General features: G+C 41.6%; 2 protein-coding genes, 1 non-coding gene and 1 pseudogene across 6 annotated transcripts in view; all 4 read right to left on the reverse strand.

The window, feature by feature from the left end:
• The window catches only part of CCDC62 (coiled-coil domain containing 62), a 37,861-nt gene extending 35,210 nt beyond the window's left edge, over positions 1–2,651 (reverse strand). For all 3 annotated transcript variants that reach the window (XM_088828134.1, XM_088828133.1, XM_088828132.1), the window contains exon 1: positions 2,083–2,651. In XM_088828134.1, coding sequence (XP_088684260.1) covers positions 2,083–2,118 — 36 coding nt within the window. In that variant the 5' untranslated portion in view covers positions 2,119–2,651. The remainder of the gene's footprint in view (positions 1–2,082) is intronic.
• Positions 2,652–5,151: 2,500 nt separating this feature from the next.
• DENR (density regulated re-initiation and release factor) lies at positions 5,152–18,071 on the reverse strand. Of its 2 annotated transcripts, XM_088828135.1 has the most exons (8): positions 17,917–18,071; positions 17,017–17,130; positions 13,356–13,375; positions 12,583–12,667; positions 10,595–10,678; positions 7,722–7,838; positions 6,849–6,988; positions 5,154–6,741 (listed from the first exon to the last, which is right to left on the reverse strand). In XM_088828135.1, the coding sequence occupies exons 2-8, from the start codon at positions 17,120–17,122 to the stop codon at positions 6,697–6,699; spliced, it is 597 nt and encodes a 198-aa protein (XP_088684261.1). In that variant the 5' UTR covers positions 17,123–17,130; positions 17,917–18,071; the 3' UTR covers positions 5,154–6,696. The 2 variants fall into 2 exon arrangements, with proteins under 2 accessions (XP_088684262.1, XP_088684261.1); XM_088828136.1 differs by lacking the exon at positions 17,917–18,071 and having other exon boundaries at positions 5,152–6,741; positions 17,017–17,137.
• Positions 7,845–10,584, reverse strand: LOC148774873 (large ribosomal subunit protein uL16-like; annotated as a pseudogene).
• Positions 8,766–8,896, reverse strand: LOC129542957 (small nucleolar RNA SNORA70). Its single transcript, XR_008683209.1, has one exon. It is a non-coding gene; the product is annotated as a small nucleolar RNA SNORA70 (small nucleolar RNA).
• Positions 18,072–27,420: the final 9,349 nt, after the last annotated feature.

Here is a 27,420-nt window from a genome sequence, read left to right on the forward strand (position 1 = left end):
TGTCATACCAAACACACCACTCTTAAAGAGCAGGACCAGCTGTAAAACCTCCATTGGTTAATCACACATAAACCTATTTCTGCATTTTTTTCTTTGCTGTCAACCCTCTCCTTGTATCAATCAACAATATTATCCCCTATTTTATACCCCCATCTAGCAATTCTAGAACAATCAAGTAAAGGGAAACAGGAAGTAAATATTGTTTAAATATAACTGGTCCAAATTCAACATACCTACTTAAAAACAAATTTTGTAAAGGAAAAATTTCAAACATACACAGAAGATAAAAGAACAGTATAATGAACTCACATTTGCTCAGTAGCTATGTCTTATTACTATCAAAAATTTTGCACCGTTTCAATTTTCCTTTTTCTTTTTGTTGTTGATAAAAAATATATTTTACTTTTAAATACTTTGGTATGCCTCTCTAAAAATGAACATCTTGGTATAGCCAAGATGCCATTTTCATGCCTAACAAAATTATCTACAATAATTCCTTTTAAGCATACATCATTTGAAAGTCTAGTGCAGTCAAGTTGGTCTCACCTAAGTGGGAATCCAGAATGAGCCACCTGGTGGCTCTAAGACCTTGGGCAAGTTACTTAACTTTCTTAACCCTTAGTTTCTTTGCTGTGAAATGGTAGTAACACTATTTCGATTTCTTAGAGTTGTGTGGATTAAGCAAGATAAGGTCTGTAAAGCACTTCCCATTGTGTCATTAAAAATGACACACTATTGTGTCTTTAAAAATTAATCAACAGTTAATCTAAAAAAGAAATGGAAAATTTTTTCCAGCCAACCTGAGGATTATAACCTGAGAGACAGTCTTTCAAAAAGCTCTGAGAACCATTCTGCCTGTAAGATGTCAAAACACAGTTACATACAACAAAGGGTTGAAAATACATCAAAATAATACATTCACCTTTACACAGTTCAGATTTGCACAGACAAGGCAAGTGCTGGTCATTGTGACCCCTTACATGATTGAAAAAGGAATGCTGTCTACTAAGGAGTTGTTTGCTAGTTCTAAGAAAAAAACCACCTTTTTTTTTTTGTAAGCAAGCATTCCTAGGTCTTCTAAAGGGATCTAGTTACTGTATAAGGGGGATGCACAATACACACACCAAAGGGGAGGAGGGTGTGGCTCAAAGTGCAGAGAAAATTTTATGTTAAAATTTTCATGTCCTGCCTTAATAAAATTTTGTTCCATCATAACCGATCAACAAACATTAGCTATTATTAACAAATTATTAGCAACACTGTAAGTCACATTCTAAAGTATGGCACTGTCCCCATCTATGAACTAAAGAACTAAAAAAACAAAAAACTGAATCACTATGCTGTCCACTGAAACTAACGCAATATTGTAAACCAATTATACTCCAATTAAAAAAAAAGTGTTACTGTTTACCAGAGACCCATGTACATCATTACTGCTTTCTGAATTATAAGATTTGTAGAGAAATAATAATGACAAATGAATTAGTTACTTACTAAACACAGAAAATGGAACTTGGAGTCAAGGAATTCCAAGCCATAAGGCTTGAATTCCAGTCTTTGGTAAGCCATTTCACTCACTCATTCACTCAACCAATATTCACTGGGCAGACCAGTTGCTTGGGGCATTGAGCTCGCCAGCCCGGAGCAAGGATTCTAACACAGGAAACAATGGACCAAGTGTGCAAAAACAAGTTCATCTCAACCTATACGGACCAGACAGATGTACAGCTTGGGCAAGTTTACTTTCAAAACGTTTTGGGAAAACTGGTGATTACAGCGTGCTCCACTCGCAGGTGGCTGGGAAGCAGGGGCAGGTAAAGCGAGCAGGTGTATAGAGAAACAACTCTGCAGATGCCCATTGGTATATCGTTAAAAAGTGAGCACCGCGCCTAGACTGAACAACACGTTTTCATTAAGGTAAGGAAACGGACGTGACACTCCCCTGCGTCCTGGGTATTGTTTCACATTTTAAGCAGGAACGATTCCTGAGTAACCCCCATGCACGCTGTCCCAGAGGACTGCTCTCCGCTCGTCATGGGACGAGCCGGCGGAAACCCGAGGCGCCGAGGGGCGGCCGCTCACCTGGCGCCCGGCCAGGAAGGAGGCCGAAGGGTTCATAGGTGTTTCCTCCGCCCCCGGAGACCGGCGGTGTGCGCAGCGTCACCTTAGAAACGCCATCGGCGCGCCTGCCCGGAGCGGCTGGGGGGCCAGCCCCGAGCCCCGGAGCCCCGCGCCCTCGACGGCCCAAGCCAGCCCGCCCAAACCGCCGACCCCGCGGAGCGCGCCCGGCCCGCCGGCCTACTGCGTCGCCGGCTCTCGCGAGACCCCACGGGGGCTGGCTCCCTCCTGGCGCGGGCCGCGCTGCCATCCCGGCGTTCTGTTCTCGAATGGTTTATCTGGCGATGTGAAAGCCGTTACCCGCGGCCCGCAAAGAACCGCTCCTTCACCACTACCCAGAGAATGATGGAACAAATGAACGGCTGTCTCTGCCACATCGTCCTGGCCTGTGTATGACCAGCTGCTTACAGTTTCGCATCTTTCCCTCCTAAACTGTGAGCGCTGTCGCCGTCGCTGCCCTGCACACCCGGGTAGGAAGTCAGTACCTGGCATTCAAATAGATGGAGGCAGACGCCACCTCTGGTAGTAGTTGATACTCAATTGCGGACCAGCCCCGCAGACAGTTCTAAACTGAGAATCATAGATGAAGAGAGGGAAAAGTTTCGGTATTTTTTTTTTTTTTTTACTCATGATGTAGCTCTTTTGTTAAATAATGAGGTACCCCTTGGGGTGGGCGTGCACCCTCGGTGTACATCAAATAACCAGATGCACCTTTTGGAGTAGACGCGCCCCCTTAGGGTGGACGTTGCACCCACTCTGCTGTTCAGCCTGGAAGGGTGCTGTCCCTCTTGAAGGGCGCTCGGGCTGATTTCATCAGCCCCTGGATGACTTGACTCCTATTGTTAAATCAGCCCCTATCATAAGTCAAGTGATTCCCATTGATTCAGTCAACACCCTGTATTGTGTGACTCCTATATAAAATCACGTGAGTCGCCGCTGATTAAATCTCTGCTCTCAAACACCATCACCCCCCGCCCCCCGCCCCGTTAAATCGAGTCCTTAAATCGCCTAACGTTCATTAAACCAATGAAACATCTTAGGTTTCCTGACCGCCCCCCACCATTAAATCAGTCTGCCTTACCTCTTGGGACACACATTAAGAAGTAGATTGATTTAATTAGGGTCACTATATTTACTAAGGCAGATTGAATCAGTGGGTGTGCTGTCCCCCTTGGGGAGGGCGTACACCCCCCCGGGGTAAGTCAAATGATGTACCCCCATGGGGTAGAGGTGCACACCCTGAGGGTCCTGCCCCCTGGGAAAGGGGTGGTTGTGCACCCTGTGGAGGGAGACCCTTGGCACTTTTTCCTGACAATATTTACCGTGTTCTGAGTTAAGATTTTCTTCTCCTGTTCATAGTCACTCCTTCTCCCTTTTTATTATTATATAGGAACTGGACTATAAAAAAGTAATGCTTATTATATTTAACCTCTGGTCACCCACCCCTATTGCTTAACCCATAAGATGGCAGTGCTGGCAAGACAAATTCGTAATAGTATTTCAACTTTACTTTTGGTTGACTGTGAATTAGCAAAACACACCCTCGTGTTCATAAAAGATAACCTGAACATGGAAAAAACAAATTTAAAATTTCTTACCTTGGAGCTTCCCTGGTGGGTCAATGGTAAAGAATCCACCTGCCAACATAGGAGACACAGGTTCAATCCCTATTCAGGGACGACCCCACATGCTGCAGAACAACTAAGCCTTAGCTAGAGCTAGGGAGCCACCACTGCAGACCATGCTCCACAGCAAGAGAAGCCACCGCAGTGAGAAGACTGAAAACCAAAACTAGAAAGTAGCCTGCACTCTCAACTACAGAAAAGCTCTTGCAGCAATGAAGATCCAGCACTGCCAACATTTTTAAAAAGAAAAAAAAAAATTCTTACCTTGAAACTTTACTTATTTGGATGACACTTGTCTCCTTAGGATAGGCTCATGTTCAGGAGAACCAACAAGACAATGCCTTAGAGTTTAAAACTCAAGAAAGCAAAGGCTGACTAATTGTTAAATGACCTAAAATAGATGACTATGCAGCAAGTTGTGGTGGTGGAATGAGAAAGATGAAAAGGAATGTGGTTGAATGTCAGTTTTCCAAGTGAGGAACATTTTAACTCACATGCTTCTCAAATTTCACTTTTGTAAAATTTTGGATTTTTAGGAAGCCCTAAAATGTCATTCTTTACCAGGCAATCACATGCCTAATATTCACTTTAAAAGGACAAGTATATGAAGCAGTAAGAAATGAGGCTCATTTTTATGAGTTATGGTTGCTAAGTACCAATTGAATGTGGTTAAGAGGGTTATTATGACTAGTTGCAAATCAAAAATCTTAGTATTTTAAGGTCAAAAATCTTTCAAGAGAAAATATAAGAATTAAACAGCATCTAGTTATACACTAATTCAAACTGATGAACTCTAGACTCATTCCAGTTTCTCTACCGTATTTCTTAAGTAAAGGCATTTAGCAAATAACAGAATCTAAGAGGTATAAATTGTTTTTTAAAAATTGTTATTTATTTTTAAGAATGAGAAAGCTACCATGGATTATACCTAAGTGACAGCTGACTTAATGTTATTTAACAACTATTTAACAACTAAAAAGGAATTTAAAACCATATATTGCCAGCATGTCTTTTTAAAAATAAGACACTACATACCAAAACTGTATTTGTATTTGAAGTTGCCAGCTTAATCATTGTAAATCTTACACATAAGGCTGTTTATTCTTTTTGCTAAAAATACTAGATTGTGAAAGTATTTACATAATAAAAGTATACACAGAATGTTATGAATCAACTCAGTCCCTGAACTATATAGATAGATAGATAGATAGATAGTGTGTATGTGTGTGTGGCCATGCCATGAGGCTTGTGGGATCTTAGTTCCCTGACAAGGAAGTGAACCCAGGCCACAGCCGTGAAAATGCTGAGTCCTAACCACTGGATGGCCACCGAGTTCCCCTTGAACAATAGGTTTAAATCAGAGATTAAACAGTTGCATTTTAAATTTCAAGTCAAAGAAAAAGATTCACACATATACACAAGGACAGTTTTAATCCGGCATTTTCCTGCAGTAACATCCACTGTGGCTATAAATGGACTGAAACTGCATTTGCCAAGAACTGTGAACATTAAGAATCTTTACATGAAGTCACGTGTGTTGATACAAGCACATAGACATCTTCCAGCACCAAAAGAATACATACGTAACACATATCAAGTGGTCTTAATGGATAAATTTGCTTCATTAGATAATTTTAACTAAATTCACAGTTAATGCAGCATTTCATTTTCTTAATTTACATCTTTATCTATACATTCTTTCTAATGTTTCAATTACTCAAAAACCCACTCATTCATTCAAGATGGTATTCTGCATGGCAACAGACAATGGGTTCTAACTTTCTTAAAGGTGTCAACAGCAACTTAAAATACCACTGAGTCTTCTTTCCAGTTTGTAGCACCAGACTTAGGACCTTTATAAAAACAGTTTAAATTCATTTAATATATTCATTAAGATTCATTGTCACTGCTTCTCTTCCGAAAAAACATTTCAATTGCTGCTTTCCAGACTATACTGAGCAATGGTGTATATTATTTTCAAGTGACTAGCAGAATTTCACTCACATAAATTTACAGCCAGAACAAGAACTTAGGCTCTCTGAATGGTTGTCCACTTAAGACGATGAAAATGTATAAAATGGATTTGGGTGTCTGACCTCCTACTTACCATTATCAAACACCTTTCCAAGTATTCTTAGAAAGTATTTTAAAATATACAAATATCCTACCATATGACACACTATCATTTCTTTAACCATTTCCCAACTGTGCATTTATAATCATTTGCAATTTTTTAAATATTATGAGTAGCACTATGAAGAACACCCTCATCCATAGTTTTAAGCAAGACATTATATCTTTAGGATAATGCCAAAGAAGTGGATCAAACAGTGCAGATGGTTTTAAGGCTTTTAATATACTTTACCAAATAATCTCCAGAACAGCTTAAACAGCTGTTACCAACAATGTTAATATGCCCACAAAGTGAACTTGGTTGGTGACCATGAAGCAAATTCAACCATAGATCCATGAGATACTCAAGCATCTCAAAAATACCACACCAAAGAAGCAAGGAGACAGTTATTACTGGTGATGAAGCCAAATTCAAATCTTTAAAATATCACTCAGATCAAAAAAAAAATCATTTTTTATTAAATTGTGATTATTTAAAAATAATCAACAGACAAGCTTTCACAGAAAATCTAGTTTTTCCAAAAATAAAGTTAAAAAGAAAGAGAAAAGTCAGTACCAAATGATCAAAATTTTTTATTTGACTAAATTCTATCTCATGCATAAGCATGACAGTCTCTCCTGTTTATTAGACTTTGGCAATTAAAAAAAAAAAAACACCAAAAAACAAGCAGCCTTGTACAGAACAGTGAAAATGCCAAGGGTGAGGGTAGGCTACAGTTTTACTGTAGGATAAATATATATATTTTTAAAAGGCCTCTCTCCCTTTGGCCATAATGTCAACAATCAGTTCAGATCATTAAATACAGACACATTTTCAAAATCACTTCTTCACTTCTCCAAGATCTTCAATGCTATCATCATCCACCTATAAAACACAAATAATTACATTTCATGAGCTGTGCTTAGCAACTAACATGGAAGCAACTGCTTTAGTAACTTACTTCTATAGATGCACAGGTTCCAAATACTCACCTCTGGCCATTTTTCCTGAATGACATCAATAATATCATCTGTAAAGTCTCCCTGAATGATGATTTCATCCTCCCCTGTTACTGAGGCACCACAGGAGAATTTCTGAGCGAAAAATCTTTGTGCTTCTTTAAGATCAATTTCTGTTATTTGAAAAAAAGAAACAGTGAGACTATAATTGGAATCATACATCAAAGATATTTTTCCATTTTGAAATTTAATCTGCATTTTAAATTCATAAAACAGATCATATTAATGGGTTTCATGTTCCTTTCAGAACAGTAATTACAAACTACCCATAGGCAGTCATCTGAACAATGTAACATTTTTAAGGTCAGATAAAGCCTCAGTATATAAAAATAAGATCATCCATACTATTCCTGATTCATATAGTAAGACCAAAATAAATCCAGGAACACATGAATTCCAACATTACATATACACTTCCAAGTAAATGAAGTTCTTATGGTTATCCCTTTTTACAAAGGAAGACATTCCACCACTAACCACCTTCCCTCACCCTCTACTGTCATCCCAGAGGGGACATGTCATTTTGCAACTGTTTGGCTACTGAGACTGGGAGGTAAAGAGGAGCAGTGCTGGTAGACCTCAAAGGGAAACCTGTCCAGCTCTCATTCTAGATAAAATGTGCACAAGCAGAAATTCTTGAATGGAAAAAGTTAAACCAGTCCTCTCTACAAAAGATTTTTAAGATTTGAAGTTTGACTATAGTTAGAAATCCAAAATCTCATTTTGTATCCTTCTTAGCAAAAAACAGAACTATAAAATTTTCATGATACTAGATTAAAAAGAGAGAATGAAATGAATTAATGAATAAAATTCACAAATTTTAAACATACTGAAGCTTGAACTCACCAAAAGTTGCAAGGCCACACACTCTTGTTACATATTTCTTCTTTGCTCTGGGAATTTTGGCTATGGTAACCTTTTGTGGTACAGTTTTCTTTTTCTGTTTTATTTGACCCCTTCCACCTTTATTTATTAAGAAACAATTCAGGATTAGTTGTTTTATCATAAGTAAAGAATGCTATCTTTAAATATACTGATTTTCAAAATTCATAAACACATGCATGAGTATTCATTCAGTCCACACATATTAAGCAGTATGTGCTGTGCACTGCACTAAGGCCTGAGGACACAAAGACGAAGAGAACAAAACACAGTCCCTGTCCTCCAGAGGCTCTCAGTCAAGTGCAAGGAGCCAAGGTAAACTATAGCAATCCAGTATATACTGAAATAGGATCCATGAACACAGCACTACCATAAGCTCTGCAGAGGAATGGCTTACTCTACTTCCAGAGGACAGAAAAAGTTTCCCAGAGAAAGCGGCATCTAAGTGCCTGCAGAATAAGTCCATCTGAAAGGAGAAGATATAAGGTGGAGATATAAAAAAGGAAACAAGAACAGAGACAAGAAAGGATGCTGTAATTGAGAATTACACTTTGTCTTTTGGTGTGTGTTAACAGGAAAGTAGGATTTATTGGTTGGAGTAATACGGAAAAGACAGTGCCAAGGCTCCCATGAGTGCAGGGCCTGCCACTTGTCCAGGGGGCCATGGTTAGGGTTGTACTTGACCCCACAACCATCTGGGATGAGCCGCTTTTCTGCCACCATGTTTTCAAATTCATCCACATTAAACTTAGTAAATCCCCAATTCTTGGTGATGTGGATCGTCTGGCACCCAGGGAACTTGAGCGTGGCCCTGCAGAGCGCCTCAATCACATGCTCCTTATTCTGCAGCTTCGTATGGATGGGCATCACAACTTGACCAATGGGGACCCTGGCCACTGTGTCCTGGGGCTTTCCAAAGGCACTTCACATACCTGTCTGGAGCCTAAACTGGGGTGGTCCCATAGGCACCTGGTTTCGTTAGGGCGGATGCCAGGGTCCACTGGAAAGGGCTGTCTCCTTAGGGCGACTATCATAGGCCACAAGCTGAATATACTACAGAGGAGGTAGTGTACTGTTTACAACCATTGCACACTGAGCCCCCATAGGGAAAAGAGCAAGGTTGGCTTAATTGGCTGCAAATACACTTGTCTGAAGGAAGCTTATGATATGTAGGAAAGAAAGCCAGATAGGCAAAGATTATATACCAGTCATTTAAGGACTAGCACATCAAGCTGTTATACTGCAAAGAAAAGAACCCAGCGAACAAGTGACTACACAGGAGAGAAATCACTGACTTATGATCTGTCAAGATCATCACACCGTGTGAAGTGTGGGTCTGTGAAGAGCAATGAAAGAGAGGCCACTGAGGAGGCTTCTACATTAGTTCAGGCAGAAACTAATCAAAATCTAAATAAAGCAGGGGCAACAGCAATGGCCACTAGGTACAGGATAAACAGAGGAAGGAGACGAAATCACAGAATTCAGAACTGATTCAAAGGGGCAAAAAGAAAGAAGCCAAGACGGGTCTCAGGTTTTTGGCTCAAATGATTAGAAAAACTGTGCTGTCATTAATCAAAATGAAGAAAACAAAAGATGCAGATTTGGGACTTAAGTAACTGGAAGTGCTGCTTGAAGTGCCTATGGGACCATGCACATTTCTAGTCTAAAGACATGACCCAGGACTAGATTTGGGAGTTCTAAGTGCAGAGTGGGGGCAAAAGTTAAGGATGCAGAAGAATCATCCAGGGAGGATATGCAGAATGAGAAGGTTAAGTGCACAGAGTCCTGGGAAACACCATGTTTTAAAGGAACAGAAGGGAGAAGTCTGCACAGAAGCCTGAGGAGGAAGGAAAGCAGAATGAGGGAGCAAGCACAACACTTCAGGAAGGGAGTGCTCAGACGCTCTCTTACCACTGAGCAACCACCCAGCCATTCGTGACCCTTGTCAGAGGAGTTTCAATGGCATGAAAGTCAGGTAAGGATGGACTGAGGAGTGAAGACTCAATGACTGAACTGAAAAGAGGATAGCTGAATCTAGTCTTAGCAAGGAAGTCTAGCTAAGAAGGGAATGGAGAGGAGAATATGGCAGAGAGACACGAGTTCCTGGGGGAATGTTTTTTGTTTTTTAATGCGAAGTCCTAGAAAATATTTATAAGCTAATTTTAGTCATGGGAAAATTAATTCAGGAAGAAAAAACAGACAGGGATAGGATACAAGGCACAAGAAATTCATTTTAGAAGGAGGAGGGGTAGACAGGTATATTCATTAGTTGTGAAAAGAAAAATTCAACTGGTCTGACAGAAATAAGGATAGAACAAAATCTTTTATAAACGTCCTCACTCTAATTGAATACACAGATATTTTTATAAGGTAACAGATTTAAGTCATAAACAAGCTGGCTGGCTGCTTTTTATGTATATACATGGCAAATGAAGCACGTTTCCTTGGGTCCAATTTACTGATAGAGACCAAATCATAGGAAATCCGGTCATCCTGAGAACGATTCTGTATCCCTCTGTATGGTATTCACATAGAATGCAGTAACGGGAAGATGTTATTCAGTTTGGGAATGCTTTCACTTATTTCTTCTAGTGGTTGTTGTTGTTTAGCTGCTAAGTCGTGTCCAACTCTTTTGCAACCCCACGGACTGTAGCCCGCCAGGTTCTTCTGTCCATGGGATTTCCCAGGCAAGAAAACTGGGATGGGTTGCTATTTCCTTCTCAAGGGGATCTTCTTGACCCAGGGATTGAACCTGCGTTCCCTGCGTTGGCAGGCGGATTCTGAGCTTTCTGAGAAGGCTGCTTCTAGCAGTATGTTTAAGTCAAATCGCGCCTCACCTCTCTTTTGTTTTTTCTTCTCTTCCTCTTCCCCTGCTGTTCCTTGACCCTCACTAATTCCAGCTTCTTGTTTGGGTGAATTTTCTAGATGTAAAAACAAAACCCTTATAAGCACTGACATCACTTCATACTAACATTAAGAAATTACCCCTGAGAAACCTCATACATAAATAAGGTATTTTTTAAAATTTATTTATTTTTTAATTGAAGGATAATACCTTTACAAACAAATAAGGTATTTTACCAACAAATGAGTGTAACATTTATAAAGTCAGTGATTATATTCCTGGACTCCTATCAGGCCTGATTCTGAAGTCATTATGGTAAGTGTATGGTGACAGAAGCCACATTAAAGTAGCATAAATCCCTCAAGACTCCACAGGAGTGTTTAGCATCAAGCATACTGATTCTGTTAACAGAAAGTCTGGTCCTGAATATGAAGATACGTCCTAGGCAAGTCACATGTTCAGGGACCACCAGGTAGACTGACTGTTACATCAGATTTGAGGGTTCTTATCCAACCACAGATAGACCATGTTGTCTCAGGGGTTGTGCCTCACGGAAAACTATCAAAAATCAATGCAGCAAATAGCAGGATGACATTGGGTATACTTCCATAGCCCTGTTTCTGGCCCAGGGTTCCCTTCTTCTGCTACTGCCTTCATTTTTACCAGTCTTGTAAGAAAAGCCATCAATTCGTTAACTGAGGAAATCTGTTCTTCTGCAGTTTTCCTTACCTTTGGCAACAGCAACTCCACTCTAGTTGCTTTGGTCAGAAGTCTAACTGGCCCTTTTCCTCACATCCCACATGCAACATATCAGGAGACCTTGTCAGCTCTGCCTTCAAAACATGTCCAGAATCTGACCACTTCTCACCACCCCACTGCTACCATCTTGGACTAGGTGGTCATCCTCCTGACCCAATCACTGCAAGAGCCACCTACTTGATCTCCCTGCTTTGCTGCCTATGCCTCTCTTCAGGCTTTTTTTTTAGCCACGCCACGCAGCACGTGGGATCTTAGTTCTTTGACCAGGAATTGAATCCGAGTCCCCTACATCCCTGCTTTGGAAGCCCAGTCTTAACCACTGGACCACAGGGAAGTCTCTCTTCAGTCTATTTTTAACACAGCAGCCAAAGATGCTGTTGAAACAAAAGTCAGACCTTATCATCACTCTTCTGCTCAAACTGCTCCAAAGGCTTCTCATCTCACTCAGAAAAGCTGAGATTTGCTCTTTAAGACATAGTCCTTTGTTACTTCTCTGACTTCATCTCCTACCTTCCCCCGACCACCCTCCCACCAAAAAAAAAACACAAAACCCCCCCAAAGTCGTCCTTGCTGTTTTCTAAATATGCTATATGTGGTAAGTGTTTGCCCCCGGGCCTTTGCACTGGTTGTGCTATCTGCCTGGAAAATTCTTCACCGAGATACTCAAAGGACTCGCTCCCTCACTTATTTTAGGTCTTTGTTCAAATGCCGTATTTTCAGCAAAATCTTTCAAGATTTCAAATTCCCTCCCCCAAAATTCTTATCTTTCCATTCCCTGCTTATCATAACTTATTTATTTCATTTGTCTTGTTTTACTTATTTTGTCTCTCCTTCTATAATTTCCAAAGAACAGGTCTTTTGTTTACTGCTTTATTCTCAGCATCTAAAAGAGTGTGTAGCATATAGCAGGCATACAAGAAATAATTTGTTAAGTGAATGAGTGAAAATATATGTCCCTAAATCATTTACTCTTCTTTATATAAGAAAGTTGATATTTTGACCTATCCTATCCAGAGATAAGACTCATGGAGTGGTCCGTGATCTTATGTAAGAAATCTTAATCAACCCAAGAACTTAGAATAGTTTTAAAGTCAATAGACATAGATATATAGAGTGACACAATTCTGTTCCTACTAGAGGGCTTTTGTATCTTTAAATAATGCCCTACATGCATCTGTTTCAGGTGTACAGGCTTTTATGAAAGAAAAAAAATGTTCATACCTACAGTAAGTTTTGCAAACTCATTTGGAAAATTCTTCTCTAACCATTGTCTACATTTAGCAACATCAGGCATATATTCACAGTACTGGAGGGGGGAAAAGAACAAACTGAGTCACAACAGTATATTTTTAATCATTTTAATTAAAAAATCATTCCCTGTGCTTGCTATTTATGGAACGATAAAATCAACTACTCCCACCTAATGTCTCATCCACAGAAAATCTGTATTCAACCAGGAAATGTCCCACAAGAAATTAAAAATTAAAACACACCTCCTCACTGTAGCAATTTATTTCCTCTCCAATAAACAGAAGGGCCATTAGAAAAAGGAGGAAACAGATAAAAATAACCACAAGCATTTCTTGCTTCAGGCATATAGGTGTCTCATTTTTATGATCTGCCCACAGAGCCTGACTTAGAAGCTTATCAACAGAAAGCCTTACACATAATTTATGCCTTCTCTTCTCTGTTTGGATGTTAAACTTTGACTTCAAGGTTACTCTTGTTTTATTGGCTGACTATTCATGAGTTCTGTGCAAAAACCCAAACTATGTATAGCCAAGTGCAAAAGATGCACACAAACGACTCAAAGTCTAAAAAAAATAATTTGCAGGACCATAAAATCATTCTAAACCAAAGTTCTCTATAAAAGGTTGAAACTCTGCCAGCAAATAACAGAAAATGAAAAATAAGAAAATGAAGTTCCCAAGCTAGCTACAAAATCAATGACCTCAAATTAAAAAAGAAAAAAAAAGAATTTGAAAAGAACTTACCTCTGTTGGTAATGAACAGACTGGGGAAATGGAGAGAAAAGATTTGAAAATATAAATAAATACACACACACAGGACTTATTTTTAATTTGACAAAATGCTTCATATCTATTTTTTCCTATAACTTTTCTATACTACTTTTCAAATACTACCCCCATCATGTGCTTTTTTTGAGGTTAATGGCACATGGTTAATAGAGATACTATCTTGATTTCTTTTTTTGATCTAAAGAACAATGTCTCCTTCAGTTGCTAAAACATCAAACTATACTATCTGGCATGTCTTACGGTTTTACCACAACCACTTCAATGGGTTGGAAACTAAGCTAGGATGGGAACAATTACCCATGCAACAAAGCTTAAATGGAGCTGGTTATTTCTTTTGATAACTTCACTAAAACAGCCGCTAATTTTTATTCATACTAACACATTTACAGACTTCAGTGGCACTTCTGCTACCATTTCTTTGCAATACAGTTTTCCTCTCCTTTTCATGTTATGTGCTATACAAGATCATGAAACTGAATTTCCTTCCTGCAAAGGAAGGTTGGTTCAGTCTTGTCACTAGATAGCCTGCAAAGGCTAAGGGACTAGAAAAACTCAAAGTTTCCCAATTTTAACTATAACTCTATTACTGGGTCAACTGCTTATTTTAATTTTTAAGGTGAGGAATGTACTAGTTCAGTGGGCCCAACACCGTCAGGCTTGTGAGGGAGAGGACAGGTAGTACACCATTACTAATAACAGCAATTACCATCTACTGGGCACATCCCAGGCACTGTTATACTTTGTATTATGTTTCACCATCACAACCCGATAAGGTAAGAATTACCATGTTTATTATGAATGAGAAAAATGAGACTTAAAACAAGTAATTCATCTGCATCTGGTTAGAACAAGATTTGAACCGTGGTCTGTCTCTGAAGCTCATGCTCTTAACCACTTAATTAGATCACAGAACCTATCAAGGCAATGCAGCTGTGTACCAGCCCATCATCACCCTGAAATAGGTTAAATAGCTCATCCAATGACAAAGGTGGTAATGTGGCAGAAAACTATTCGATAAAATGTACCATCTCTTTATTTCAGTTTAGTTTCCCACTAAAGCTCTGTCTGCTTAACCAGAGCTCTCTAATCTTTACAGTTCAAGTTCAATCACTAGTAGGAACAGATATTCAGCCACACTTTCAGGATATAATTATAGGTTAAATACCATTACTACAAACCTTTAGACCATAAAACTTTGTACACCATTTGAAATAATATTCAGTTCAGCAAAATTGTAATATGATGAAAAAAGTTGGACAAATCTTCAAAGTTCCACATTATTTGCTTTTAAAGTCAATTTTCCTCCACAGATGATTTACTATTTGTAAACTACAGCTCTTCAATGAAAATTCTGAGCAGTCACCAGCTTTACATCACCAACAACCTGACCTTATGTACCTGCTGATGAGATATGAAGAACAAAGGCCATCATCCATGAAACCTTCTGCTACGGTCTTCATGTTTGTGTCCCCTCAAAATTCACAATGTGGTGCTATTAGGAGATGGGGCCTTTGGAAGCATTATTTTATTTATTCTTCTCAACAGCCCACTGAGGTAGGCTCTGTTATCCATTTTCTCGATGAGGAACTGGCCAAGGTCACACAGTGAGTAAATGGCTAAGCCAAGATTCAAACTCAGACTGACTTCAGATTCTGAAGTCTCAGTCCTGCAGACAAATGTCTCCCTGGAAATGACCCCATCCCACTTACCCTTGTTTCTCACTATATTTCAACCAGCATTCTGCACCAATTAGCTCCTTTTTCTTCCCTCTATCCTGAAAATACCATATTAAGCCTTGCCCCCATCCTGTTTTTGTGAATTCCTCCACCTTTCCTTGCAAATTCTACCTATTACGTAAGGTTTCTCACTTCACTCTCCCAGCTTCCCTTGGAACAAAGATCCCTCCTTTTCCTAAAATCCTAATTCACAGCTCTGGTCAGTATCATTTAATTTAGCACTGAATATTCCCTAAGTCCTTCTCCTACAACTAGACCTTAAACTCCTTGAGGAAAAGGTAATCCTGTCTCCATCCTAGTGCCTGGAATATCAATACAAACTAGGGGAAAAAAATAAACCTTTCTCAAAAAGGTTAGGGTCCTCTGGTGACTACTGGTGAAATATCACTGGGTTGGATGCATACTTAGTGCAGTTATTCAACAAAGCCATCTCAGGAGTGACATAAGCAATTGAAGAGGACGGTTTTCATATACTGTATTTCATTAATTCTTTCTTCTTTTCACTTTTATAGGGATGCATCTCATAATTATGGCATGTCAACCTAACAAATTTTTCTTTCTCAGTGGAACCTAAAATAATGGTGCATCTTGTAACATATAGAGACTTACATTCAATGAATTAGGATACAAAGAACGGTAACTCGTAACTACATCTGACAAGCAAGACTGAATAAACTAAACCAGTATACTTTTTTAACAAGAGCACTTCTGTATTATGTTCTTGTATTCATTGCTGAACCAGCTTTATAGGAATTATCTGACTTCAGATGTAATCACCATCTTTATTTTACAGACCTTAAGAAACAGACCTCTAACTCTTAGTGAAATCAGGTAACTTGCCCAAGGTCACAGAGCTAGAATAAAGCAGGAGCAGCTGGTAATGCCCAAGGTAAGGATGCAAACCCTGGTCCATGACTCCAAAGTCAACCATACATAAAGTTCCCCTGCCTACTCTGTGGGATATTTTATACTCATTTTATTTTCTTAATCAAGGATAGTAAATAAATGATGAGTCGATACAATTTTTCAACTCGGTGACATCACCTCTCCTTTTATAGTACTCAAATTCCAAAATAAATCTCTATTACATGCACAGAGGGTAAGGTCCACATGAACAATGACTTCTCCTAACATTCATTATTCAGTCTCCAGCACACAAAACAGTTAGGCACATAGTAAGTGGCCAAAAATATTTACTGAAAAAGATAATATTTACTTGCCCTTTACTTTACTGTCGTATGTCTTCAAATTTTTCTGAACCTTTCCAAGATGCTAGTAAAATTACAGTTATTTCCAATTAGCAAACATTTCTTAACTGAAAATGAGGAAACACACTCAAAGGGGAAAAAAAACCCGGATCCACATTTTATTAATCAAACCAAGGACACTTTCCCACAACTGTCCTACTGCCCATCACTCCAGCCTCATCACCTTCCACTTGTTATTACACTATTCCTACACTACACACTATACTCATACAAAACTGCTTATTTCTCCACAGACAAGCTTTTCCTTGCACAGCTATTCACTTCATCTAGGATGAATTTTCCCACTCCCTCATCCAGTCATCCCTTAAGAGTCAATTATCTTACAAGAAGCCCAACTTTAACAGCTAGATTGGAAAGTTACTTTGGGCTGGAATAATCTATTTATACATGTCTATTCCAACTGGACTGAAAATTTCTCCAGGCCAAGCAGCAAGAAACAAGTCCCACAGGCTGGGAAAATGTGTTCATCCATGCCTCCTCTTCCCCAACTCCCAATTAAAGATTCACCAAATGACAAAGATGAAAAAATTACTTGGACCAAATGTGAAGGCACTGATCATAATGTACAAAAATACGGTGAGTAAAAGCCATTTTCTGTCTTCCAACACTTACCTCCACAGTAAAGGACTCGAAGTGGGTAATCTGCATCTAACTTGGTGTTGCTCCTCTGGTCTCCTCTGCAATCATGCCCACCGGATTCAGAAATGTCAGCAGCCATTTCAAAACCTGTCAGAAAAGAAAAACAACACAGCTTCACTATTTGGGACCAAAGCCCTGAGAGAAACACTGTTCGGGTATATAGCCTTGACTTCCACTAGAAATCCCCCCACCCCAAATCTGTTCCAATTCTCTGCTGAATGAAAGGTAAGAAGCTGGATTCATAAAATATGAGTAATTCTGGGCACACCATTCTCCAGGTCTACAGGAAAGCGAGCGACAACAGTGAGATTCATAGCAAATGGACCATGACAACGAGGCGGGGTGGGCACCGGTGGAAGAAGCAGCAATGGGAAAAAAGGATGGGGAGAGTGACCTCGGTGGAAACAAGGCAAAAGGTTTAGGGGGGTGATTCGGAAGGGATGCAAAGTACAACAACAGAGAAAGGCCACGAAGCAGCTGAAGAGGCTGGAAAAACCTACGAAGAGGGGGTGAAGAAGGGATGGGTCGCCGGAGGCGCCCAGAGTGCAGGGTGTGGGGGCGGCTGGATGCCAAGAAAGGGACCCTTAAGAGTCGGGAGAGGGGATGGAAGTGGGAGAGGGTGGGGAGACCAGAGTCTGAGGAGACAGAATACGGGCGAAAGGAGCAGAATGTAAGAGGACTAAGGCAACAAGAGAGGTCAGGTGTGAGGGCGCGACCTGAAGCGAAGGGGGCAACCCCGGGGACACCAGAGCGGCCCATGTGGGCGGGGGTGTGGAGACGCCCGGCCCGGCCCCCTTCCGCCAGACAGCATCTCAGCTTCCCCACGCTCTCTACAAGCTTCTCCGAAGCAGGAGAGGCACGAGGGGCTATTACCCAGGCGGTCGCACAGCCTCCGCCGCCTCCGCTCCCGCCACTACCGCCAGCTGAAGCGACACATGCGATTCTTCTTCCCCAGTCAGAGCCGCCCGAGAGCGCGTCTACCAGCGGCGGTCCCGCGAGACAATAAGCCTTTATCGCGAGATTCAGTGGCCGCCGGGCGGCTGTCGCGAGAAGCCTGAAGGCTGGGGCGGGGAGGAATTGGGGAGCATGCGCATTTCGCTCAGGGGCGGGGCCAAGCAGCCTAGAGGCTGACAGCCAGTAGGCGGTGCTCCTTACCTGTGTGAGAGGGTGGGTGGTCCGCGGTCCCGGAGCGGAAGGGGGCGCTCTTTGGAAAGCGAAGATAAGCGTATAAGTCCGCAGTGACTCCTTACTGCTGAGGCGGGGACGTGGCCGTGGCCGTGGCCCTGGGGTCTGGAGTGCATCCTGACTAACCTCCAGCCTATTGGATGTCATTCCTCCGCGAAGAGATTGCAACTGGAAAAGGCGTTTGGTTTAATTTCAACGCTCTACCCTATATTTTCGGAATTCTTTTTAAAAAGACAGTGTCAATGCTATTCCAATTTTCTCATTGCCCTGCAATCTCACCAACCTAACAACTATTTTCACAGTTTCCTGGTGTTTACTGATCCTTATATGTGTTTTAAATTGGAATTAAACTCTCCCATATCACTGTAGATTAAAAAATTATTCACAACCTCAAGATTGAGAGTTAGGTTTTACTTGGCTGGAATTTTAGGGCTTCAAGCCTAGGAGGCAGCATCTCAAGTTAACCCTGAGAGAACTGTTCTGGGGAGGGCAGAAGCCAGGATATATAGGCCTTTTGCAGCAAGGAGCAGGTAGTCTGAAAATCAAAAGATTATTATTAATTAAAGAAAATCAGGTGTGTCAAGTAAAGAAATTAAGTGATTTTTCTGTGTATGAGTAGATGCAGGAGTCTGGGCTTACTGAAATCTTTCCTTTAATATACACCTCAGCTCCCTGGGGCCAATATCCTGTGTTTTCCCATCCTGAGTTTCCTCAGGGCTCATTGTAGAGAGTAGCTGTAGTCTGATGACTGCTAGATGGCAGGTATTTTTTTCCTTCCCAAGTTCCCTCAGGGTGCACCAGCTCATAGTTTGCTGGTGATGATGACTGTGACATCCTTTGTTTACTGATACTGCAGGAAATAGTCCATTTCTCATCAGGTTTTCACACATGGTGTGTCTTGACTTTGCTTCCATCTAGTTGTTTCATTTTGGGAAAAAACCTTCATGTCCATCTTCAGCCTGAGTCCTATTTAGGAAATGGGAATAACACTACAACAGTTGAAGAGATGTGGGTTAGGGAAATGGAGACCAAAAGTGCTTTGTAGATGGTAGAGGCGGTTCTTTTCTATTTTGCTTTTTCCTCCACTCACATCTGTCTCATTCTCCCCCTTCCCTGCAACTTCATTTGCCACCACCTGTGGTGTGTCTGCTCAGAACTTTGTGTGTATGAAGCCATCTAGCATAATCTTTTGCACCAGAGACTATGACCTCTACTCTGATATCTTTCTTACATAAATGAGTGGTTTCCCTCTCTCACAAAAGAGCATCAATTCTAAAAGATATTAATGAAAAAAGATCTTGTTTCTAAGCCTATTTGATTCCAATAATAAAAGCTTCCATTTATTGACACTTCACATGCCAAGAACCTGTTCATTTGGGGATCGAGTCCAGGTGACTTAATTTCATAAAACTTGGGTTGTTACTAGGGGCTTTGCAGGTGGCACAGTGGTAAAGAAGCCACCTGCCAATGCAGGAGACGCAACAGACGCAGGTTCAGTCCCTGGGTCGGGAAGATCCCCTGGAGTAGGAAATGGCAATCGGTTCCAGTATACTTGTCTGGAAGATTCTATGGACAGAGGAGACTGGCAGGTTATAGTCCATGCGGGTCTCAAAGAGTCAGACAGGACTGATAACTGAGAACGCCCTATGTGCTACATGTTGGGGAAACAGTGAACAAGAGACAAAGTCCCTAATCTTATTGAACTTAACAGTCTTAGAATTACAAAATCCTTACAATGTAGTGACTGTCTCTAATTTCCAAATAGAGGGTAAAATCGAAGTTCAAAGATGGGAATGCATCATTTACCTATGCTTAAGACACACGGCTAGTAGCATGTTAATGATCTTAAGACATACATATTTTTACATTTTCACGTCTCTCATATCAAGATGTATTGCATGGAATGGAGTCTTCGCATTGTTGTTGTTTTAGTCGCTAAGTCACGTCAGACTCTTTGTGACCCCATGAACTGTAGCCCACCAGACTACTCTGTCCATGGGATTTCACTGTGGCATAGTTTAATTTGGCAGTATTTTTCCTTTCTTGCTGCTGCTGCTGCTGAGTCACTTCAGTTGTGTCTGACTCTGTGCGACCCCACAGACGGCAGCCTACCAGGCTGCCCCGTCCCTGGGATTCTCCAGGCAAGAACACTGGAGTAGGTTGCCATTTCCTTCTCCAATGCGTGAAAGGGAAAAGTGCAAGTGAAGTCGTTCAGTCGTGTCTGACTCTTAGCGACCCCATGAACTGCAGCCCACCAGGCTCCTCCATCCATGGGATGTTACAGGCAAGAGTATTGGAGTGGGGTGCCATTGCCTTCTCCATTTCCTTTCTTAGTGATGCATAAACTAGTGGTGCATCTTGCAGTCAGTGGCATCTTAGACGTGAGGAAATGTGGATAAGTGGCCAGTCCTGTGTAGGAGACCTAATGTCTTCAGTGCCATTCCTAACGCTTTTCCTGCTCTGCTTTGTAGAGAAGGGGGCGCTGACTCCTATGACTGAATTCCCAAGCTTTCTTTTTCCTGAGCTTCCAGGCGGTAATGAGACCGTCCCATCTTCTTGAACAACATCTCTAGCAGTAATGAGCTGGTTCTCCCCCTGCATAATTTAAGCATCTCAGCTTCTGGGCTCCTGTAACATTGCCCCTTCCCTAGATCTAGTCTCTAGCCTACCAATGGTGATTGATGGCTTCTTGCTGCTAATTTCTGAGTGGCTTCACCATCTTTGTTTAGCTTTAAAACACCTGAATGAAATTCCCCTCTGCTTTAAATACTTAGATAGGGTTCTGTTCTCTAGGTGGACTCTGCCTGACATTACTGGCATTCTAACCCAGAGCTGTACTTCCTCACCCACTCATCACAACTTGTCAGCATTCAGGTACCAAAAGGAGGAACAACCTATTAAATAAAGAGACATCACAGTGGTTTCTCACCAGGAAGCCACAGACTCTGAGAGGCAGGGGAATTATTGCAAAGAATACAGGAATTCAGTTGAAGACTAAACATTGTCAGGAAATTGACTAAATATCTTTCAGCCTTAAGTATTACTATTTTTCTAGTGTAAGTTATAGTTTTGTTCCAATGAAAGTCCAAAGGTTGAATCTGATGGGCTTGTTTCCAATCGCGTCCATTCCTGAATCAATCACCATAACTAGTCAAGCCCTGAGTCAAGTGTCCATTTTGGGAACTGGGTTTGGAATGTGGAAACAGGTTCAGTTCAGTTCAGTTCAGTTCGGTCGCTCAGTCGTGTCCGACTCTCCGCGACCCCATGAATCACAGCACGCCAGGCCTCCCTATCCATCACCAACTCCCGGAGTACACTCAAACTCATGTCCACAGAGTCGGTGATGCCATCCAGCCATCTCATTCTCTGTTGTCCCCTTCTCCTCCCGCCCCCAACCTTTCCCAGCATCAGAGTCTTTTCCAATGAGTCACTCGTCGCATGAGGTGGCCAAAGTATTGCAGTTTCAGCCCTAGCATCAGTCCCTCCAATGAACATCCAGGATTGATCTCCTCTAGAATGGACTGGTTGGATCTCCTTGCAGTATAAGGGACTCTCAAGAGTCTTCTCCAGCACCACAGTTCAAAAGCATTGATTCTTCGGCGATCAGCCTTCTTCACAGTCCAACTCTCACATCCATACATGACCACGGGAAAAACCATTGCCTTGACTAGATGGCCAGGTTACATAGTATCAAAACCAACAGACAGTTTACTGCAGCCATCCTCATACTCACCTGTGCTAAAAATTATTTTAAAATCTAGAGCCCTTAGGGACTTCCCTGGTGGTCAGGTGGTTAAGAATCTGCACTCCCAATGCAGGGGGTCCAGGTTCGATCCCTGGACAGAGAAGTAGGTCCCACATGCCACAACTAGGAGCCAGCATGCCAAAACTAAAAAGATCCCTCGTGTCACAAGGAGAGCTTCCCTGGTGGCTCAGGTGGTTAATAATCCACCTGCAATGCAGGAGACCCAGGTTCGATCCCTAGATTGGGAAGATCCCTTGGAGAAGGGAATGGCTACCCACTCCAGTATTCTTGCCTGGGGAATTCCATGGACAGAGGAGCCTGGTGGGTTATAGTTCATGGGGTCACAGAGTCAGACACAACTGAGTGACTAACACACACACACACTGCAAGGAAGATCTCCCACAAGGCAAAGATCCCATGAGCTGCAATAAAGATCTGGTGCAGCCAAATAAATATTTCTTAAAGAAAATCTAGTGCTCTTAACACATCAAGTGGGTGTACAGGTGAGGCAGACTACCTTACGAACAGAATCCTGTTTTACTTGAGGTAGCCATGTGTCCAGCTAAAGATGCTTGATTGCCCAGCCTCCCTTGCAGTGAAGGAGGCTAAGTGATGCCATTCTGGTCAATGAGATGTAAGTGGGTGCTGAGAAGGGCATCTCTTCTCTTGGGAAGCACTGTGAAAGATTTTTAATTGGACAAAAAAGAATACTGGGTGTCCTGTTTAGCATTCTCTTCAGTGTTATCTTTCCTTGCCTTTGCGCTATTTTACAGGAGAAGGAAATGGCAACCCACTCCAGTGTTCTTGCCTGGAGAATCCCAGGGACGGGGGAGCCTGGTGGGCTGCCATCTATGGGGTCACACAGAGTCGGACACGACTGAAGTGACTTAGCAGCAGCAGCAGCAGCAAGTTGTTAAAAATGGATAGTCACGCAGTTTGCTCTTGTCCATGGAAATGCAAATCACTTCTGTCTAGTGGAGCTGTAATTGATTATTTCTCTGTTGACTAGTATTCCATCTGCTTGTAAATTCATTTCAGCTTTTCTGATTCTTATGTATGTGTCTATGAATGCCTATGTGTGCATGTTTTTTAAAATTCTCCTTTGAATTGGTTTTCACGTCTCCTGATTCCCATACTAATTAAGGAATGAAATAAAAATATTGACACATGTTTACTTATAAATGGACAAGAGTCATGCTTTTTCTTCCCTGTGTCTCACAGGAACTCATGGCTTACAGGATCTTAGTTCTCCAACCAGAGACTGAACCTGGGTGCTTGGCAATGAAGGCATGAGTCTTAACCACTAGACTCAAGGACCCAAAAAAGATGTCCTTCTCATTATAGGAGACTGGGATGCAAAAGTAGGAAGTCAAGAGATATCTGGAGTAACAGGCAAATTTGGCCTTGGAGTACAAAACGGAGCAGGTCAAAGGCTAACAGAGCTTTGCCAAGAATGCACTGGTCATAATAAATACCCTTTTCCAACAACACAAGAGAAGACTCTACACATGGACATCACCAAATGGTCAATACTGAAATCAGATTAATATATTCTTTGCAGTCGAAGATGGAGAAGCTGTATACAGTCAGCAAAAACAAGACCAAGAGCTGACTATGGCTCAGGTCATGGACTCCTTATTGCCAAGTTCAGACTCAAATTGAAGAAAGTAGGGAAAACCACTAGACCATTCAGGTATTACTTAAATCAAATCCCTTACAATTATATAGTGGAAGTAACAAATAGATTCAAGGATTAGATCTGATAGCCAGAGTGCCTGAAGAACTATGGACAGAGGTTTATAACATTGTATAGGAGGCAGGGATCAAGACCATCCCCAAGAAAAAGAAATGAAAAAAGGCAAAATGGTTGTCTGAGGAGGACTTACAAGTAGCTGAGAAAAGAAAAGAGACAAAATGCAAAGGAGAAAAGGAAAGATATACCCATCTGAATGCAGAGTTCCAAAGAATAACAAGGAGAGATAAGAAACCCTTCTTCAGTGATCAGGGCAAAGAAATAGAGAAAAACAATAGAATGGGAAAGAGTAGAGATCTTCTCAAGAAAATTAGAGATATCAAGGGAATATTTCATGCAAAGGTGGGGATAATAAAGGGCAGAAATGGTATGGACCTAACAGAAGCAGAAGATATATTAAGAAGAGGTGGCAAGAATATACAGAAGAACTATACAAAAAAGATCTTCATGACCTAGATACCACGATGGTGAGATCACTCACCTAGGGCCAGACATCCTGGAATGTGAAGTCAAATGGGCCTTAGGAAACATCACTACGAACAAAGCTAGTGAAGGTGATGGAATTCCAACTGAGCTATTTCAAATCCAAAAAGATAATGCTGTGAAAGTGCTGCACTCAATATGCCAGCAAATTTGGAAAGCTCAGCAGTGGCCACAGGACTGAAAAGGTCAGTTTTTATTCCAATCCCAAAGAAAGGCAATGCCAAAGAATTTTCAAACTACTGCACAATTGCACTCATCTCACACGCTAGTAAAGTCATGCTCAAAATTCTCCAAGCCAAGCTTCAGCAATACGTGAACCATGAACTATCAGAGATCAAATTGCCAACATCCATTGGATCATTGAAAAAGCAAGAGAGTTCCAGAAAAACATCTCTATCTGCTTTATTAACTATACCAAAGCCTTTGACTGTGTGGATCACAACAAACTGTGGAAAATTCTTCAAGATATGGGAATACCAGACCACCTAACCTGCCTCTTGAGAAACCTATATGCAGGTCAGGAAGCAGCAGTTAGAACTGGACACGGAACAACAGACTGGTTCCAAATCAGGAAAGGAGTATGTCAAGGCTGTATATTGTTACCCTGTTTATTTAACTTATATGCGGAGTACATCATGAGAAATGCTGGGCTGGATGAAGCTCAAGCTGGAATCAAGATTGCTGGGAGAAATATCAATATCCTCAGATATGCAGATGACATCACCCTTATGGAAGAAAGTGAAGAATTAAAGAACCTCTTGATGAAAGTGAAAGAGGAGAGTGAAAAAGTTGGCTTAAAGCTCAACATTCAGAAAACTAAGATCATGGCATCTAGTCTCATCACTTCATGGCAAATAGATGGGGAAACAGTGGAAACAGTGACAGACTTTAAAATCACTGCAGATGGTGACTGCAGCCATGAAATTAAAAGATGCTTGCTCCTTGGAAGGAAAGTTATGACCGACCTAGACAGCATATTAAAAAGCAAAGAAATTCCTTTGCCAACAAAGGACCATCTAGTTAAACCTATGGTTTTTCCAGTAGTCATGTATGGATGTGAGAGTTGGACTATAAAGAAAGCTGAGCACCGAAGAATTGATGCTTTTGAACTGTGGTGTTGGAGAAGATTCTTAAGAGTCCCTTGGACTGCAAAGAGATCCAACCAGTCCATCCTGAAGGAAATCAGTCCTGAATATTCATTGGAAGGACTAATGTTGAAGCTGAAATTCCAATACTTTGGCCACCTGATGCAAAGAGCTGACTCATTTGAAAAGACACTGATGTTGGGCAAGATTGAAGGCAGGAGGAGAAGGAAATGACAGAGGATAAGATGGTTGGATGGCATCACTGAGTCAGTGGACATGAGTTTGAGTAAGCTCTGGGAGTTGGTGATGGACAGGGAAGCCTGGCGTGCTGCAGTCCATGGGGTCACAAAGAGTTGGACACAACTGAGCAACTGATGGCAACTCACTCCAGTACTCACTCTTGCCTGGAAACTCCCATGGATGGAGGAGCCTGGTGGGCTGCAGTCCATGAGGTTGCTATGAGTCGGACACGACTAAGTGACTTCACTTTCACTTTTCACTTTCACGCATTGGAGAAGGAAATGGAAACCCACTTCAGTGTTCTTGCCTGGAGAATCCCAGGGACTGGGAAGCCTGGTGGGCTGCCATCTATGGGGTCGCACAGAGTTGGACACAACTGAAGTGACTTAACAGCAGCATCAGCAGAGCGACTGAACTGAACTGAACTGAACCACTGGACTACCAGGGAATTCTCTGTTTTTTTAAAAATTTATCACTTAACATTCTCAAATAAAAAGGCAATTCCTCATTTAAAAACAAAGTCAAATTTTCTGTCTTCGTTCCAACTGAAACATGAACATAGGCCATCTTGCAACCATGAGGATGGCTTACAACCATCTTGCAAGCCTGAGAATGAAGGTGCATTTGCTAAGGATCTTGGACTGGAAACATAAGCAGCCTATGTTCTGGATAGCATTGTTGAGTCATTATACCAGCATTTGACTGTCCTCCTTCTAGAGTTTCCTATTATGAAAGACAAACACTCCCCATCCCTACAGCCTCCCCGTCTCCCCACTCCCCCCCACCACCAAATGTTTACTACAGTAGAGTTTTCTATGCATTCCTAAATGATACTATCAGGAAGCCCAGCATTTCTGAGACAATCCTGGAACTTGGGACCCTTTGCTGCAGTGCTGCGGTGCTTGCTCCTGGACAAACCTTTCCTCCAACGATGAAATACCAAGAACTTATAAGGGACTAAAAAATAACTGTGCACATATGCAGTTGGGGCAAATTCTGGACAAAAGATACAAAAGGGCCAAAAAAAATCCAATTGCCACATCTGAATAGCTGGGAGCAAAAACAGGGTGTTAGAAGCAAAAATAGGGTACTACATATGCCCCCTGCACACAACACCACCTAAAGGATGATCAAAACACCTAGGGTACCTCTCTTGACAGACCCCTGGACACACCCTTCCCTTCACCACGTATAAGGAACCAGATCGCCCCCCTCTCTCAGGAAATGAGCAAGCAAGGGAAACTGTTACTTGTTCCCACTCCCCTCTGTTGCAGCAGGGACCCCAATAAAGCCTTGCCTGAATTTCTTGTCTGGTCTCTATAGTCAATTTCTATTGATTGGGGAAGGCCAAGAACCCTGGTCAATGTCATTTCCTTTAACACAAGAAGGGAACCGATGTTCAAACAAAGCTTGTGTGAAGGAAGGGGACAAAGGTGAGAGCTGGCTAAGAGACGATGGGGAAATAATGCTGCAAGGCCGGCCTGCCATTCAGATGAAGGCTGGAGAAAGGATTGTTCCGTCACTTTCTGAGAAGACTTCTGTCAAAGAGAATAAAAGCATCTGCCCTGGGCTCCTTGAATGAGAAGTGACGTCTTACCACACACAATATTTTGTCATAACACTATCTGGTTTTTTTTTTTTCAAGAAATTATGGATTTTATTCTTCTACCCTTGGGGCTGGCTTTGCACTTGGCCAGACATGTCCTTTCCTCTGGTTCTTTCTCAGCATTTTTTAAGACGGTGACTTGGGGCTGAATGGATATTTGTTGTTTGCCTTTCTAGCATTCCCTCTCTGTAACAGGCTCATTTTGGACTGGAAGGGTTTGTCTCTCCCCCACACTTATCCCATGTGGTTCAACAGAACTGTTACAACTCCCCATTCAGAG

Source organism: Moschus berezovskii, chromosome 19 (genome assembly GCF_049115385.1).
Source record: "Moschus berezovskii isolate FMDL1 chromosome 19, NW_MosBer_1.0, whole genome shotgun sequence".
NCBI classification, from domain to species: domain Eukaryota; kingdom Metazoa; phylum Chordata; class Mammalia; order Artiodactyla; family Moschidae; genus Moschus; species Moschus berezovskii.

Bases quoted from the DNA above. Each gene is read 5' to 3' on its own strand.
- DENR (XM_088828136.1), bottom strand. From the start codon at position 17,122: ATGGCTGCTGACATTTCTGAATCCGGTGGGCATGATTGCAGAGGAGAC. The intron at 6,989-7,721 runs GTGAGTTCAAGC...TTCAAATAACAG, and splicing joins GTGTGGCCTTGCAACTTTTG to AAATTGATCTTAAAGAAGCA. The intron at 6,742-6,848 runs GTGAGTATTTGG...TGTGTTTTATAG, and splicing joins TTCAGGAAAAATGGCCAGAG to GTGGATGATGATAGCATTGA.